This window comes from Alnus glutinosa, chromosome 12 (assembly GCF_958979055.1).
Source record: "Alnus glutinosa chromosome 12, dhAlnGlut1.1, whole genome shotgun sequence".
In the NCBI taxonomy this organism is placed as follows: domain Eukaryota; kingdom Viridiplantae; phylum Streptophyta; class Magnoliopsida; order Fagales; family Betulaceae; genus Alnus; species Alnus glutinosa.
Window position 1 is genome coordinate 22,098,953 of NC_084897.1, and position 18,799 is coordinate 22,117,751.

The 18,799-nt window shown below is 33.8% G+C and overlaps 2 protein-coding genes across 5 annotated transcripts; both read right to left on the reverse strand.

The window, feature by feature from the left end:
* Nucleotides 1-7,229: 7,229 nt before the first annotated feature.
* Nucleotides 7,230-9,028, reverse strand: LOC133852401 (uncharacterized). Its single transcript, XM_062289153.1, has 5 exons — nt 8,626-9,028; nt 8,389-8,476; nt 8,200-8,270; nt 7,752-7,808; nt 7,230-7,641 (listed from the first exon to the last, which is right to left on the reverse strand). The coding sequence occupies exons 1-5, from the start codon at nt 8,737-8,739 to the stop codon at nt 7,474-7,476; spliced, it is 498 nt and encodes a 165-aa protein (XP_062145137.1). The 5' UTR covers nt 8,740-9,028; the 3' UTR covers nt 7,230-7,473.
* Nucleotides 9,029-14,428: 5,400 nt separating this feature from the next.
* On the reverse strand, nt 14,429-18,799 carry LOC133852012 (calmodulin-binding protein 60 B-like). 4 transcript variants are annotated; one of them, XM_062288671.1, is made up of 10 exons: nt 18,694-18,799; nt 18,323-18,519; nt 18,146-18,218; nt 17,475-17,536; nt 16,908-17,398; nt 16,540-16,700; nt 16,230-16,439; nt 15,872-16,025; nt 15,615-15,635; nt 14,429-15,419 (listed from the first exon to the last, which is right to left on the reverse strand). In XM_062288671.1, exons 2-10 carry the CDS (start codon nt 18,403-18,405, stop codon nt 15,046-15,048), a joined length of 1,629 nt encoding a protein of 542 aa, XP_062144655.1. In that variant the 5' UTR covers nt 18,406-18,519; nt 18,694-18,799; the 3' UTR covers nt 14,429-15,045. The 4 variants fall into 4 exon arrangements, with proteins under 4 accessions (XP_062144655.1, XP_062144656.1, XP_062144654.1 ...); XM_062288672.1 differs by lacking the exon at nt 18,694-18,799 and having other exon boundaries at nt 18,146-18,215; nt 18,323-18,610; XM_062288670.1 differs by lacking the exon at nt 18,694-18,799 and having other exon boundaries at nt 18,323-18,610.

The window sequence follows — 18,799 nt, forward strand, 5'->3', positions numbered from 1 at the left end:
TTTTTTTAAAAAAAAAAATCGAATACTTCAAACAAACATTTAACGAATTTAACTTAAGGATGTGTTATTTCTACTAGGGGTGGGCAAATTATCTGATTACCGAAAATACGCCGACAGCTACCGAACCGACTTCGACCGCCTACCGATTAATTATAAAATCGAAATTAAAAAAAATTTCGACTTTTCAGTCGATCGGTAACCGGTGAAATGGTTTTTTCAGTCGGTTACCGACTTACCTGATTGACCAAGGTTGTTAGTTTTTTTTTTTTATATATATATATATATATATAGATAAGTGCATAAGGCTGTTAATTTTGTTAACAAAACTAACAAAACACGTTGTTTTGCTGCTATTGCACTTTTGCCTTTGTCTATTAAAATGACGCCGCTTAAGGGTCCTATATATTCATAATTTTCTCTCAAAACCCTCACTTCACTCGAATAGCCTCTCAGCCTCAGACGCCGTCTCCCCTCCACAGTCCCTGCCCCACACGGCCACGCCTTGATGACTAGATGCGGATCCGTTCACGCCTTCCCGACCCCATGGCCTTATGCCCCTCCACGCTCCGCCCGTCCTTCTAAGTAGTGAATTATGTCTCCTACTTTCGCGAGTCTCGTGTTCTGGAGTCCTGGTGGTGAAATCTCGTGTTCTGTGTTCATTCAACTCGTCCAACGATACAAACTCTGGAGGTTACTCAGGTTAGTTCTAGACTCTAGTTTGTTTTTTAATTTTTTTGAATAGTTTTTTGTTCGGTTGAAATTTTTGGTTGGTTTTCATTGAATCCGTTGTTGTTTAACTTGTTTTTCGCAGACTCGCAGTCCGATCTATTGGTCGGTGGTTGTTCCGATCTGGTTCTGGTGGTCAGTGCAGTGCTCTTTTGGTCTGCTTGAAAAGGCCCATTACTGATTTACCGACCGAACATTACCGACTTTTCCGTTTAATTTGACTTATCCGACATTTTCGAAATTATTCTTGGTCGAATAAAGTCAGGTAATTACCCGACTTTACCGACTTTTCCCGGTCGGGGATCGAAAACACCATTTCTGACCCCGACTTACTCGATACCCACCCATAATTTCTACATCACATTATGTTACATCAACTTTACATCAAGACACATTAGGTGTGAAATTCATGTATATAAGACCCATATATAAGATTTACATGCATAAAATTTACGCCCTATGCATGATGGTGTACAGTTCATATAAAATAATGTGAAATTTCCTTTTAACTTATAATGGGCTGCCCAACCGACGTTATAAAGCATCACTAGTCAATGATTAAAGGTGTTTTTACAAAAACCTGTCCTTGCAAAAGAGTGACATGTTCGGTGGCAAAGACAGGGGTAAAGCCGTACTCCTATTGCTTTTCCTTAATGTACTTTCCATATAATAATATGTGATTTACAGTTCTCCACCTATAACTTTTACTATATCCATACATTCCTTGTTTCCCAACCCTCCATTTTTGACATACAAGTAGGACCCTTGGGCCATGTCGGTAGGGAAATGATTTTTCTTTTTAAATCCGTTTCTATTTGTGATTTTTAAAAAATACAATTTTTAAAAATAATTTTTAAAATGCACGTAAGCATCATCTTACTTGTAATTTAATTTAAAATCGCACTTTTTATCTACGAAATTGAAATAACAAACGCACCCTTAATATAACAAGGAATAAAAAATAATATCAAAGTAAAATCAGCAAGTCTAAAGGCCCATATTTAAACGCAAAGGAACAGTCAATTAGTGCTGACAAATTTTAAAACGACTCACGTCGAATTAAGCACAAAATTAAAGGTTTAAAATTGAGTAGTCTGACCTATGTAATTAAATTAGTCGGGTTAGAGTTAACCTTTATAATCTTATATCTATATTTCGACACGACTCGAACTCAATACGCGAACACGAATTGTCACATGTATTGTCAATCGGGATGGGTAATTAGGACTAACAATGACCCAAATTGCTTGAGCTTAGCTGGTGGGCTTGCTTGCATTCTACAAAATAGGCTTTAAGCAGACCACCAGGAGACAAGTAGGCCTTTCTGGGTAAGCATGTAGGCCAACATTTTACTTACAAACTGGGGCGGACCTGCATAGGGGCCGGGTGGAGGCCCTGGCCCCCTGCCCCAAAATTTTTTCAAAAAAAAAAATTTACTTTTTTTAAAAAAAAAATTAAAATTAAAATTTTACCCTCTTGTTTTTTTTAGTTATACCCCTCAAAATTTTTTGCTTTCAATTTGGCCCCTCCATTATTACAAGCCTGGGTCCGCCACTGCTTACAAACCCACTTTCTTTGCCGACTATGCTCCACCCATAGAAAGAGATGACTTCACGTAAATGTTCTCTATAACGTACACGAATTAGAGCTTGTTTGGATTTATGATTTAAAAAAATAAATTTTAAAATTATGATTTCTAAAAATATAGCTGAGTGTATAGTAAAATCTTAGTTTATTATTTAAAATAGTTTTTAAAAATATACTTCCTTCACTGGAATTTGAAAACACATTGTTTATGGCCGTTTGGATGATTTTTGTTGATAACAAAAACACAAGCATACTGTTAATATCTCAACAGTTCTTTTACTTTTGTTGTTTTTTTTTTTTTAATTATTATTATTTTTTTAATTGTGTATTTGGCATTGCGCTTTCGTTAAAAAAAAAAAAAAAAACGAGTTAAAACCAAGTCGCAAAAAAATAAATAGTTGAAAATTGCGATTTAAAAACGTAAAAAATCTGTTTTTTCAAATCCCAGGCAAATAAGTATTTTTTCTGAAAAAACTCAATTTTAAAAGATAAACTATGATTTTAAATGTCAAACTGCAATTTTGTCAAACGCTTAACTGCGTTTTTAAATCTCACTTTTTAAAATTACAAACCAAAACGGAAACCCTAAAGCTCTAGGCGGTTGTATATACAAGATCATTTCCAATGTATTTTAACCAACTATTGTGCCACCTTTTTCAGATTTGAATAAAAATTGAAGATTGCGTTTGGGTGTGCGATTCTGGAGGTTAAAAGTGTGATTTTAAACTTAATTGCAAAAAGTATATAATTTAAGAGTGCATTTTAAAAAATTGTAGTTTTTGGAAAAAATTAAAAAAAACAAAGTTTTTTTTCAAATCGAAATTAAAGAGTGTTTTTAAAAACACATTATATTAAAAAGTAACTGTGATTTTAAAAACTAAACCACAATTTTACCCAATAATTAAATGTGTTTTTAAAAATTTCATTTAAAAATGACACGTTTTAAAATGGATTTTTATTTTTTATTTTTTTGTAAGTATGTTTTTTAATAGCACAGCAAACCGTAACCCCAAACGGACGCCAAGAAAAAATAGAAACTCTCGAGGACTTAAAAACTATTTATTGCATAAATTTAGCTAAGTTGCTTTCGTGTTCATTGCATATGTGCACCTAATTTATGCAATTTTGAGTTTTTAACTTACTTTTTTTTGTTGCTAAATTTAGTGATTTTTTTTATAAAAAAAATAAGTTTTATTTATTTATTTTTTAATATATTTAGCAAAAATAGTGAGTTGCGTTGAAAAGGCCGCCACCACTTTCGAGTATGTGTAACTTGTAAAGTTTGTCAACTTGCGGGCACCAATCAATTCCCTTTTTATTTTATTTTCTTTTTCTTTTCTTTTTTTCTTTTTTAGTTGTTGGGAAAAATTTAATTGTAGGTTATGTTTGTTAACCATCTCTTCTTCTTCTTTTTTTTGGTTATTTTAAAAATAAAAATATATTTTTCTCAAAGTACTTAACAAATATTTTATTGGAAAAAGTATACATAACCCCCTCAAACTACCACCTCATTTTCAATGTCCTCCAAACTACCAATTGTGTCAATCTATCACCTACACTACCGAAAAATGTCAATATCCCCTTAATAACAAAAATATCATTTGTTGGTACATTTTTTAGTTTGATGACGTGACTTTCTCAAGATCTGCAAAATAGTAAACAACGGTGTCGACCGATCCCACTTAGGCATTCTAGTAGACAATTTCAGAGATTAACAAGAGCAGAGTAAAATCAAAGAGATTAGAGTTAGTTTCGTACCTAGGATACCAACCTATTTATAGGCACACTTCATGATAGCTAATTTTATATTGGTATCAGGTATTTTATCTTATATTTTATGAGATAATGACTTATCCCAAGAATCCCGGGATAGAGTTCTTATGCGCCTTGCTAGGGATTATAAGATCAAACCTTATCCTGTAGATTCCGGCTGTAATATCCGAATAAACATCTTAGCATGTTTCATCAATATCGCCTTGGAGTGATCGTGATAAAGTCGCTCCCGAAACCAATTGGATATGGGCCTTTGGTATGTTCTTATAGCCTTCCCAAGACAATGATGTTTTGGGATTGTTCGGATGTTCTTATTCTCGGTTCTTGTGACCGATGACATTCATAAGATTTTACAATGGGTATCCGAGACCCTGATGACCGAGCGAGTCTCACCGGGCCGGTTGGATCGAATGGGCCCGAGGCTCGGTCGTAGGTTCACTTAACTTTGGGAATGATAATTTCCCCAAAACCATTCATAATTTTTATTTTTTAAAAAAAAAAAAAAACAAAAAAACAAAAAAAAATATAAAATAACCAACAAAAAAGTTTGTTTTTTTAATTTTCAAATATTTTTTCGTTTTTTTTTTAAGAAATGTTTTTTTTTTCGTTATTTTTCAAAATTCGCTTTTTTCCTTAATTTTTTTTTAATTTGTTTTTTAAAAAGTTATTTTTTTTGGTTTTAGATATTTTTTTTTCAAATTTATAAGGACATTTTTGTCTTACTTGAAAAAAAAAATTATGATCATTTTTGTCATTTTGTTGATCTTAAGGAGGACATTAACACAATTAATAATTTGAAAAGACATTAACAATTAAACGATAGTTTTAAAAAAAAATGGTATTATATGTTTAGCGTTTGCTTCATTGGAAGCATAAAACTTTTTAAAAAGATTTACCAAACAATATTTTTAAGAGAGCTCTACATAAAAACATTTTTTTAAAAAAATATAAAACCCAATAAAAATGCTTCTCAATTTGATATTAATATAGGAAAAAAGGAATTATAATAATAAGAAAAAAAAAGAAAAAAAAACTAAAATCAAATCAAATTTCAAAATATACCCGTAAATTCTCCCCAAGCACACGCGTGACGCGTTACTCACAAAGGGCAACCACCCTTTAAATAAAGGCCAGACAAAAAATATCTAAAGTGAGGATGAACTAGAAGCATCTGATGACTCATCCCGGTGTCAGAGGGTGGTCCACCAATACTATGCTTTCGCGTGTAACTTGTTAAACCCAACAAAACATGTGGGGCCATGTAACAGTTCACGACAGATTCGATTCTCAATGTGCACTAACGGAAATGTCATCTTTTTTTCTTTTCTTTTTTTGTCATCTTTTTTTTAAAAATTTTTTGATAAAATCAAACACTAATACAAAGTTCAAACGATAACGACACAGAAATTGGTCTTTTCCACTAATAATAGGAACCGAAGAGATAGAGGGAGGAACAATGAAAATACGAACATAAATAAGATTTAGTTGCGGCTTAATGTGCCGTAAAATAGGCATAAAAGTGCTAGTTTTTATTGATTTTTTTTTTTAACTTTTTACGATTGAAGGATCTCACGTGTCATTTCTAACATCTAGAATAATTATTTGAGAGTCGTCTCAATTATAAATCGGTTAAGATGAAAAGAGCCGGCCAAAGACACCACAAGAAGGGCGGCCGAAACTTCACATTCTCATTGTGCAAACTAATAGTGGAGGCTTAATTTATTATTATTCTTTTTTTATTTTTTTAATTGCCACTTCTTAAAGCAAGAACGTGAGCGCTTAATTTATGTTTGCAACTAGCAAATTTATTTGAGGAATGCTAAAGTTTATTCTGGGGTCATTTTATGTTGATATGACATCCTGTATTTTTTAATAAAAATAAGAGAGATAAATTAAGTTGTAGTTTTTATTTATTAAAAATAGGATAACATGTCAGCATAAAAAGATACTAGAATAAACTCTAACATTTCTCAATTTATTTACATGAAGGTGGTTGAAATAGACTTGGGATCATTTTGATACAATCATACAATGGAATGATGATTACCTCTGAGAATAAAAATAACTCAATGAGTATCGTCAAAAATATAAAAGGTTTAAATAAAATGACCATTCATATTCATTCCTCTTACGATGACACATTAATTTTCTTTTTTAACTAAAATTATATTAAATTTCAACCAATTTTTTTTTTTAAATACCCTTATTTATAAAAGTAATACGAGAATAGCTTTTCGTCATAGTCAACACCGCTCCAAGCACCGCACGAGAGTAGTCGAAATTACTCGATCTGATGGCCACGACTACCAAATGGCACATAGAGGGTAATTCAGGAGTAATTACAACCACCCTAAAGGTTGAGTTGGAACATCCGACCACTTCTAGATAGACCAAAATGAAAATGATAAGAATGGTTTTTTTTAGGGTATTATTTTTTAAGTTACTCAATTTTTGAAAGAATACCTATGCCCTACCTTTCCTTTAAGAAGAATAGTCAATTCCTTATTTTATTTTTTTATTTATTTTTGTTTATGGAAGAATTGGTTGTGCAATCAAATAACATATAATAACTATTACCGAGTCAACTCCTATATACCAAAAGGTACCCTTAATGTTTTTACTACTTTGAACATTAATGTTCAGCTACTTAAAAAATTTTAAGAAAGACATCTACAGTAATTTCCCTAAAAATGCATTGGACACTATTTAATTCTCATTCAATTGTTTATTCACAAAATATATTATCCCTCATACTTTCTTTTCTTTTCTTTTTCTACTTTTAATTAAAATAATAAAAATATTTTAATAATATAAAAAAATAAAAAAAAACTATTGTAAAGTGTTTTTTAATAAAAAAATAAAAAGTAGTTTTGTTTTTTATATTTAAAGAAAATGATTAAAAATCTACTGGAAATGCTCTTATAACCACACATCCAAACTGAACCAATGCTCAGAGACTACCAAAAAAAGAAAAAAAAAAGAAAAAGGAAAAAAAGAAAAAAGTGAATTGCTTGTACTCCATGAAAACTAATTGTCCTACACGTGCAAAGCGCGTGCCACACAATTCAACAAATGGCGTCGATGAGTCCGTGTCAAATTGGTTTCGACACAAAAAGAAATTTCGATCATCACAAATCCACAAGTTAAAATAAACGGGAAAGAGAGTTATTATTTAGAGAAAGCACCCCACAAATTTTCCAACTTTCCATTAAAGACCATAAATCATCTAAACTAAACCCCCCAAATAAACAGCCAATTGATTTCCCCAACAACCTCTAAATCTGTTAGGGAGCTAAAGCTTTAACAAATTACAAAAAGTAAAGGGGGGGGGGGGGGGGGGAAGAACTAAGAAGGGAGGTAAGGATCCCCATGATCTGGTACATCGCACTAACGGCGAGAGGTGCCGCGCTTTGCCGTGTTAGCTTTCGACGCCGTGACACGTGCCTTCTTCGAGGCCGTTTGATCCTCGTTCACGTCAAAGCCCATCATCATACTCATCCCCTCTCCACCGACCATATCCGCGAACATCCTCTGTAGGTCCTCAAAACTGTCTCCCTATTTTCATTTATTAAAAAAAAAAAAAAAACATTTTAAGATTACGCATATACCCTTGGGGTATCGAAATAAATACACTGGATTTAAGCTAATATTAGAATAAAAAGTACCTCGTTTTTCACATTGTTCATCATGGAGGCCATCTCTTGCATGAAATCACAGAACTCCTGCTTACAAATTTTACAAAATTCAGGGGCAAAGAGGGAAATATAGAAAAAATAAAGTGAACAAAATAATTGAGCACCGATCAAAAAGAATGATATTTCCAAGGCACCATATTTTACCAACCCCAACCCAATGGCTCCAATCTGAGTGAACCGTGCCCTGGAAACATCAATTTTCTAAGACAGAAAAATTGCCCCAAGGCAAACCATTTACCGCGCTCAAGACCAAAGGCATCAAAAGATACGATGTCGTTCCTTTGGGATCACTACCACTACGGTACTACCGCCGCCGCCACTCAACTCTTCACCAAACGACATCGTTTTGGTACCAGGTCTTGTGCGCAGTAAATCGGCCTTGGCAGGAAAGGAAAAAAAAAAGAAAAAAGGTACGGACTTCGTCTTCGTCCTCCAGAGCATCGTAGAGCCCGGCATCGTAAATCGACCGCTTGGACTGATCGGAGAGAACTGTCACAGAAACGGATAATTAACGGCCGTCAATATCCACACCAGCGCAATGTAAAGGAGAACTCGACGACTGCGTTAAAAAAATTGGGGTAGAATCAGTAGATGATAATAATGTTACCCGAGTAAGCCTCCTGGATTTGCTGAAACCGCCGCTTCGCCTCCCCCGCCACCCCGGGGTTCCGGGCCCACCTGTCCGGATGCCATTTCTGACAAAACCAAAAATAAAAAATTAAATTAAATTATCATAAGTAAAATCACGAAACAACGACGTTTTGTCTGTTGTTAAAGAATAACAGGGAAAGAGGAGGGAGGAGGAGGCGGGGGGATAACGGAAACGACGTCGTTTCGTACTGACCATAGCGAGCTTGCGATAGGCGGTGCGCACGTCGGAGGAGGAGGAGTCCTTGCGAATCCCGAGGACGGAGTAGTAGCACAAAGATCCGCCGTTGGACCCTCCTTCCCGATCCATCAAACAAAACCCGGATCCGCCAAAACCAAATATCTCTGGCGCACAAGAACACGACCACCCGTTCAAACCATAAAGAGAGAGAGAGAGAGAGAGAGAGAGAAGCAACAAAGAATAGGAGACAAATGGAAGTTTTTAAGAGAGAGGGTTGTTGTAGAGAGAGAGAGAAAAATATCTTTGGTGGAGTATTTTTTTGAAGGGATCTTTGGTGGAGTTGAAGGCGTGAGTCGTGACTGGATATATTTAGGAGGAACCTTCGAGAGATTTAGGCCCGCCGCCCCGTTGATCAAAAAAGACCTTTTATTTCCACAATGGGGATTGGGGCGAAGATTTTTTATCGTGGAAGAACTGAAATAGCCCCGGACTTTGGAGAATTACCACTGTCTGCCATTGCTTGGTTTTCGGCTTTTTGCTTTCGTTTCGGTCAGGGCTCTAATCAAGTGTATCCAGCCCAACATTGGATGTTGAAGTCTGATTTGTTTATTTATTTATATGTATATATATATATATATATATATATATATATATATATATATATATATATATATATATATATATATATATAATTTTGAGTAGAATCAAACACAATTTTATAAATAAACATTTTAAGTACCGGGCTCAACAATAATAATAATATCCGAAATACACGAGGTATCCTCAATGAAATGTCCTTAAGTACTCAGATTCCGTCAATTTTTTTTTTTTTTTTTTTTTTTTTTTTTTTTTTTAAGAGCATGCACTATTTTGAGAACATCACATTTTAGAATCACTCTAAAGAAATTTAATTCACTGCTAAATTTGGCTGCCGTTGTGGCTTCTGCAACATCTAAGACAATTATGTAATCTTTTAGTTTAAATAACGTAACCAGCAGGGGCGGAGTTAGGATTCAAGATTTGAGGGGGCCAAATTGAAGAAAAAAAAATTTGGTGGGGCCAAAACTATAAAAATAACAAAATTTAGGGGTAAAATTAATTAATTTTTTTTTTTTTAAGGATTTTTTTTTTTTTGGGGGGGGCTACCCCTTGTATGTATATCCATCGCAGCATCCCAATTAATCTTAATAGAAACCATACAGGGGCTTTCCAATGAATCTCCAAAGTTTCTATCGCTTGGTTGATGGCTTTTTGTGCTGTTTAATTTCTTTTTAAGTATGAGTTGAGCCCCAATTTATTATCAAGTCACATAATTTCTTCAAATTCTATTCATTTATTTCTCGAATGAATTTTAATTTGTTTACGGATTGCTTAATTATTTTTTCATTTCATATATAAAATAAATATCATGGTTTTTTATTTTATTTTTTATAAAGTTATACTAATTATTAATTATTTAATTATTATTGAGATTTTATTTAAGTTAATTAAATAAATTAACTCAAATCTTTTCAGTAATTTAATCTGAAGTCTATATGTTTATCTTATAGTATGTATATACATTTATTACACACACACACACACACATATATATACATACATAAACCTACGCATATACATACAAATACACACATATCTATATCAAGACTCACAATTACAATAATTCAAGGTAAATTTATTACATTATGAAAATAATTTCTTTTTAAATCTATAACATATTTCAGTTAAAAAATTGAAAATAATATTATAAAATAATAAAAATAAAGTTATACAAACTTATACGAATTCGACTCATTTAATAAATCAATATAAATTTTGTTCAAACCTTATTTGTTTAATAAATAAACCGATCACCAATCGAATAATCCAAACCAAGCCTCATGAGTGACTTTAGTCATTCACATCCCTAATTTCTGTTCTATAGTTCGGACTTTTGGGACGTTCTGTTATCTTTGTTGAGTCGCAAGAAGCTTCAATTGTATTTATACAAGCACATATTGTGAGAATATGAAGTTTATGGGGAAATTTTATATACTCCCTCAAATTACCACTTAGTTTACAATGTCCCATAAACTTTCAATCAAGACAACTCAAAATTACCAAAAAATGTTAATGTGCTCTAATGACGAAAAAAACTAAAAAAAAAAAAACTAAAATATTTATAAAAAAAAAATGAAAAAACATGGGCGTGGATTTAAAAATAAATAAAGTTTTTTAAGGATTTTTTTTACTTTTTTATTTTTTTATGTTTACCTTGTTCCAATTAAAATATTGGAAAAAATGTTATCACTTTGGTGGTAGTTTAAGGATGATACATAGACCTTTCCCCAAATCTTTTCGATTGTCACCCAACATGTTGGCTGATCATGGGAATTTTGAAGTACACGAATAAATAAATAGATATTGAAATGTCCAAAATAAATTTTATGCTTGATTAATTAATCCATTTTTAAAGGCAAATAAGGTAGTATAGAACACGGTAAGCATTCTTTATTAACAACGGTGATGTATTGTATTTGAGTAATGCTACATGTCTTGTTTGTACCATTTTAAAATTATTATTAAATTTGTAATTTTAAAAGGCATATCAGTTTTGGGATGATATAATAAAAGCATGATGGTGACATTTAGAATTACTCATTATATTTATAAATTATATGAATTACGTTTCAATTTTCACGAACTTAAGTAATTCAAAATTTTTCAAAATGATATTTCGTAGAATTTGATCAATCGCTTAATCAATAATTGATCTGTGTGATTAAAATTAAACTAACTTTGCTCGGCTAATATGCGGATAAAATGCTAGTTGAATAACTATTGAACAAGACAACATATTTTAGGAAAACGGGATTAGAATCCTCTATAATTGAATTGTCCAAAATTGCAGCCTACATAGAGAGGTTGCTAGACCTACTTATCTCGAGCAGTATGGGAATGAGGCCCACTTGCCTGGAACAAGTGAGTCCACAACTCCCTTTTTCGAAAACTATCTAAATTGAGTGTAATTCAAACAGACAATTATAAAGAATATTTATCCAACAAAATGACATATAAATTTGGTAAATGGTTAATAACATAGCAACAAAAGGGGAAAAAATGTCAATTTAACATGATCTACTATAAGACTCTTTGATCAAAGAACTACTGATCAATCAACAAATATTTGCAAGGTCTAAATAAAATAGGATCATAGTCAATTAGATCATCTAATTGAAGAAATTGAATCTTACACCTTTTAGACACAACAATCTTCGTTAAGAAACGAAATTAAAATTTTGGAATTGCTTCCCAATACTACAAATTATATACTAACCCCACATGTTTTGATGGTTATAATTAGTAACCTAAAGTATTGATGGGATAAAATTTATCATTTTAATATTTTGGGTTAAAAAGCGCTAGAAAAAATCTTACTTTTCAACTCAATTTGTTAATGTATTTTGGAAGGTGTTGTTTATTTATTTTAATTTGAAGAAAGTGTTCGGATGTGACATAAAAGTGAAAAATAAATTTTCTATTTTTAATAATTTTTTTTATTGCATTGCTTTTTATTATATTTATTTGAAAACCAAATTAAAAAAACAATAAATAATAAAATAACCTACATGGTCAAGTATCTATATTTATTCTCCTCTTGCTAGAAATAGCCAAAAAAGAAAAAAAAGAGAAGGTCCTATGTATATGTTGACCAAATAGTAGCTTGATTAGTTAAGCATTTTTTTTTTTTCTTCACCTATCTTATTGAGGAGTGTATTGAGTATGGGGATAAGTATTTCTTTCATTCAATTACTCCGTCTATTAAAAACTGAATTAGGAAAGCAATTTGCTATATTTTTCTGATTGAGTTATAAAAATGTTATTGTATTATTTTTAAAAAAGAGTGTTAAATGTCCATTTGCTCTATGTGGTTTCAAATCTTTATTTTTTGTATTCTGTACTTTTATTTTTATCACATGTGGTACTTGTGCTAGGAGAAAAGACGGAAATAGTATCTCATTCCATTTTTTCATCTAAAACTGACATATTTCATGTCAGCGACACATGACACTATTAAAACTGTGACACGTAGTTGCCCTATTTTTATTTATTTATTTTGAGGCTTAAAAAAAATTGTTGTTATTAATTTTAAGGCTTTTTTTTTAAATAAAAAATAAAAAATGTAGGGGTGGTCGGCCACCCCAAAGCCAGTTAATTTTGGGGGTGGTTTGGGCCTTTGGGGGGGTCGCAAGGGCCAAAATGAGGGTGGTTTCGGCTTGAGAGTGGTTTCGGCCACCACCATTTTGGCCCTTGGGGCCAATGAGGTGGTTCAACCACTCTCAAAAGAGTCAAAACTGGCCTTGGAGGTGGCTAATAGGGGTGGCCGGCCATCCCGTGGGCCCAAAAAAAAAAAAAAAAAAAAAAAAAAGAGCAATCATGTGTTGCAATTTTAATGGTGTCATGTGTTACTGACGTGAAAATCCGTTAGCTTTTGACAAAAAAAAGGTCGGAAGAACCATCTCCGACCATTTTTCCATAACACACGTACCACTTATAAATCTGTGATAAAAATAAAAGCACCTGAAACAAAAAAAAAAAAAAAACAAAGATTTGAAATGACACGAGACTGTAACGAATTTAATCAAAAAAAAATAATAATAATAATTGACACGTTGGGTGGCTCTCATTTCGGTCTCAAAAGCTGAAATCAACTTGATATGTTGTTTAATTCAACTACTTTTATTGAGACGTGATTCTAATGATTACAGTCCAGTTGGATTATTGTTATTTGTTATTGTCCAGTGAGAGTGATTAATTAGAAGACGAAAGTAATTAGGTGGGTAGAAAATCTTGCATCTTTCATCAAATTTGATTGAAAATTACATCGGTACTCACTCTCCAATTAAAATGCAGCTACAACTAATTTATTACATACTTTAGTCATCATGGATTATACACGCAACCTTTTAGTTTGGACCACACGGCAGCCTGGAAGGTCGGTGAAGATTTCCTCGTTAGATTTCTTCAACTCAGCCTTCAATACTATAAAATTTATCATTAAGGTACTCAAACTTTCTGTTTTTGCTATTTGGAATGGACAAAATTTTTGAGCAAATTTGTTTCTTTCGACCAAGTTAATTAACTTGAAATTTTAGTAAGGATCACATGCATTTCAAGCATATGTCAGTTTAATAAACGGAGTTGAAGAAAACTACTCAATTCTAATTTAAAGAAAAACTTTGTCTATTTAAAATTCATTCACTTCTTTTAATTTCCGGGCCATAAATTGTTATCATGTCCCATTAGTCCATGTCGGCGTGACCTAGGTCACAACTCATGCTCCTCTTGGAAAAGCGTTGCCGGTAACGTTCGGAATGCCGACAATCGGTTTGATGGATTCGACTGTTTGGCAACTCGGTATTAACTGATAACAGTGGATTGCATCTCAATAAGTAGTAGTTGGTAGTAACGGCTATGCCCCCTAAACGAGTGACCGTAGAGATCTACCTAGGGTAAAAAAAGCCTTTTTTTTTTGGGGGGGGGGGGAGGTCGAGTCGTGTTTGTCCCGTCTTGTCTCTCACTGGCTATGCCACTGACGAGAGTATTAATTTATTAATTAATTGGCATAAGTGATGATTTACCGACCCCTTTCATGGTAGCCATTTCAATGACAAGGTTGAGTCATGTCATTTTGCTTGATGGCATCCTTTTATCTAATCTGAACTGTTCTATCTTAGCACATTCTTAATGCTTTACTAGCTTAGCCCTGATTTAGTCAAATGGAAAGTATTGTTCTGAAAATTGCTTATATTGAGAACCAAACGGTAGACGATGCCTCTTGAAGAATATGCTAATAGCTTCTCATGACATTTACTGCTTGTAAATTTGAACATTACAGAAACCACAACTACACAGGTCTTTAAACACTGTACAAAAATATCCACATAATTATAAAAATGAAAAAAAAGAACATTTCACCTAATTTGCTGAACTTCCATCATTTTTACGATCTTCCTTTTAAAATTCAAAAACTATCATCGTAGTGTATCAAACTTTTAATTTTTTACAATCTCATCCCTCCTATTAGGGTTTGGGATTAAATCAGACGGTTAAAGAGTAAAGTATCCCCTATATCCATGCAAATTTTATAAAATTACAAAATTACCTTTAAATTACAATTAATATTTTTTATTTTTTTGAAAAAAATAGAGTATTTTGAGAATTTTTCACATATCTGTTAAATCCTAACGGAAGGGTGAGATTGCAAATTTTTTAAAGTGCGATACACTAAAATTGAGAGTTTTTAAACCTTAAGAGAAATCTGTAAAAGTAATGAAAGTTTAAGGAGTTCAGTGAATCTACAATGTTACCTTTGCTGCACTTAACAGGTATTTTACAAATTAAGCTTAACCAGTCTAGGAGTAGCTTAGCTTCCAACCAGAACTTGCTTAAGGATTAGAGCCTTCGGTAACCAAACATTCTTCTGGCAGCAACATCCCGCAAAACTGAATTCCACTTGACAAAAGCCCGAATCTTACACCATGCCGCCTTGGGTTTTCCAGTCCTTATAATTACATCCGGAAGAGGAATGAAGCCAACATCCGAAGCAAAGAAAACATCATTTCCCTGCTCCCATGTGGCAGGATAACCACTTGGGAAAACTGGGAAATCTCCGTTGAAGAATCCGGTGCAAAATTCCTCCATCAACAAACTGTTCCCTAGCATTACGGGATGACTGTTTTGAGCTACAGAAGCCTCGCATTGATAGCTACTTTCTGGTGCATCGAAAATTGATGGAGGGTTGAAGTGGAGCAATGTTTCTGGTGGATCTGTACAAATATACAGTTTTAGCTGCTTGGGAAACATCCTAAGCAATGAATTGGAAATGACAAAACAAGAACTAAACATCCTAGGCTTAAGCAATGGTGATTTAACATGGTATCAGAGCAGAGGTCCTAAGTTTAAACTATGTCTCTACCATTTACTTTTCATTTCAATTAAACAATTTAAATGTTGAGACTCACTTATTAAGGGAGAGTTTGAACCTGTACGTGAAGGAGAGTGTTAGAATATAAATTAAATAATTGAATTTATTATTTCTTATAAGCTTAAGCTTTTAAGGTAAGTGATGATTTAACAAGGATGAGCATCCCCTCTAAAATAGCCAATGAGACAGGAAACAGAAACATAAGACTTCTGTGCTTAAAAACAGCAGGACTGCCTATTGTTTCCCTTTCGCAAAGCTCATGTTAATCCATATGCATAATACAAGTTTGTATACCTTGGTGTGTGACAGGGGAGCCAATTTCTCGAACACTAAATGGATGAACTGATGATAGACTTGCTGGGGGCCTTGGTACAGTTGATAGCTCATTGACCGGGACCCAATCATTCACATGTTTATATGCTTTCTTCTTCACAACTTCCACCACACCCTGCCAATGGAACACACAGGTGATCAGTTTCTAGCCTAAAGGAATGTTTGGGATATTGATGTGCAATAACAACAATGATACGGTTCAGAAATGTCAATTTGACAAGGATATCTTTCCAAATAACCAACTCAATAAAGAACAACAGAAAAGGGGAAATTACAAAAAGTGATTCACTGAAATTAGGTCGAGGACATTATTGCATACCTTCACAGATGGAGTTAGAGAAAGTTCTCGCACAGAACGATAATTACGGCCATCAAATGTTGCTGCTACAACCTCATGGATGGAATTGAACTGGAGGCCAACACGATCTCCAGCGCTGTAGTAAGAATAGAGCTTACCATCATCTACATAACAAGTCTTTGCTTCTCGTATGATTGTCTCCAAACTTCTCTCTGAAAACTTGTTTAACCTCTACATTTCCACCGTAAAAAGTTGGGATTAACTGATATGATACGGTTGAACTACTTAAAGTAATGGAGAAACTTTATCCAAGTACAGATCGATCCCTTACCCTGCGTACTTGTGATGGATTGATTGCATATGCCCTCAGGAAGTCCTTCACAGTTATAATTCCAGCAGCCACCAACCGCTTATGGTGTGGACCATCTCTTCTTATCCTCCTCAAACGAAATATTTCATCATCCAAGTGTGGACGGGCGTGTTTCTGATTCGCTGAACAAAGAGATTTGTTGGTTAGAATATAAATTAAATTATTAAATCCATCATTTCCTATCGGCTCAAACTTTTAGTATAAGTGATGATTTAATAGTCAGTCTCATAGGTGGTGAAGTGTTAGTGATATCAAGCACAACACAAACATGCTAAAACATGATATAGGCAGCAAATGGAGATGAAGTCAAGCTCTTATAACTAACTTACCCTCTCCACGGCGATCTTTTACCCTGAAAGGGTCACTTCTAGCTTCCCTGATGCTTTCAGCACAGTGCTTTTGCACAACTCTTGCTCCTAATCTAAACTTTCCAGTTCTCATCCAGCTTGAATTATCCGTGAAATTGATATCTCTAATATCACAAGCACCGTCTCTCAGGGTAACTGTTAGATCCCCCGTCACTAATGGCCTTCTACCCTGCCTTTCATGTGAAATACTGGCATTGAATTCCTGTTCTGTCCAGTCTTCTTCGTCGGCAAAACATAAATCACCCTTGAGGACCACCAGCTCAATCTTTATAGAAGAAAGGGGACCGGAGTTGACTCTAGTCCTGGAACCAGCATCAATCAGTTCAATTTGGATGGGGGTACCATCCTCAGCTTTTATACTAGTCCCTGTGAATATGGTAGAGGGAAATTTGTTGACAAATTGCAACTGCATGCTCCTCACTCCAGATGTTCCAGCCTGATGAAGTGCGGGTCTGCAACAAAGTTAACACAAAAACAATTGTTAGACTGTTTTTTCAAGAAAACAAACAATCAGGCCAGAGAACAGACCTTGAAGATGGGTGAAGACCGTGAAGTGATACTAGTACAACACGTTCCACCTCCTCCCGCACCTATTTGACAAGAGATATGGGATATAAATGAACCCCAGAGGTCTGAAACTGAAAGTGCTTTAATATCTCAATGAATTCAGCCATTCAACGACTACGACATTTTGGCAAACAGATGAGTTCCAAAAACGTTTGATCTTTTTAGGTATCACATAGATGTGGTTAACATAACCCATACTTCAAATTGGGTGAAACTAATCATTAAATAATTAACAAAAACTAACAGTAACCAGTTGATCAAAGTAACCTGTGCAGCCAAGGAGGTTAAACTGATAAATTTTACCGTGAATATAGTAAATTAAAGCAATTGACATACCCAAATGAATTTCAAATAGTCAATAATAATCACGAGATCAATCACTAGCTAGCCAACAACAAAAGCAAACCTTTAGTCAAAAGGGTGTCCTGTACCAGTTTGATGAAGTACAGCCTAATCCTATGCAACCAAGGAAAGATAAAAACTGAGAAATTATACCATCTATGGGAAATACAGAGGGAGAAAGTTTCAGACAATATTATTATGTATAATAAACTAGTGATTGAGCTTGGCTAAGACAAACAAATACAAACAGAAATAAGGCATATACATAGCCTAACAGAGAATCAACTTACCAGCCCACGAAAGAAATTCTCCAAGAATTTTTCATTCCGCGGATCACGCTCTGTAGTCAAGTGCTTAAGACTACTGAACAAAAAAGAAAACAAAACCCTCATTCAAAAACCCATAAAAAAAAAGCATTTAAAAAGGAATAAAGCTCAGAATCATATACACTAAACCACTAAACCAACCATCTACGAAGAAGTGATTGTCTGCGCTTCCAACTTCGAAAACCATCTTCATCCTCCCCGTTAAATTGCTTCTTTTCCACCATCCAAAAGGCTCAACAATCAACTTCTCCAAGCACAACAATCTTCCGAGAAAACCGAAACCAAGCAAGGCAGCAACTAAGAGGAAACAGAGACATGTATGCCGCTTATATACGGACCTGCATGTACGACGAAGGTTCGGATCACTTTCAGCGCTCTATTCAAAAAAGGTTGTAATAAAAGTCAAGATTAAAGCCGCGAGAAAGAAGAAGATTTTATCCTACAAATATTCTAAAAGTATTCATTTTAACTAAGAAGTTGTCGGTTTTTTTATTAAGGAAGTAGAATCTCACGCTTTGGAATATAAATGAACTGACAAAACCAACTCCAATTATTGAAAAGTACGTTAACAGTACTTTGAACTGAAAATAAGCACCGACTCAACGCGTATCCTTCACA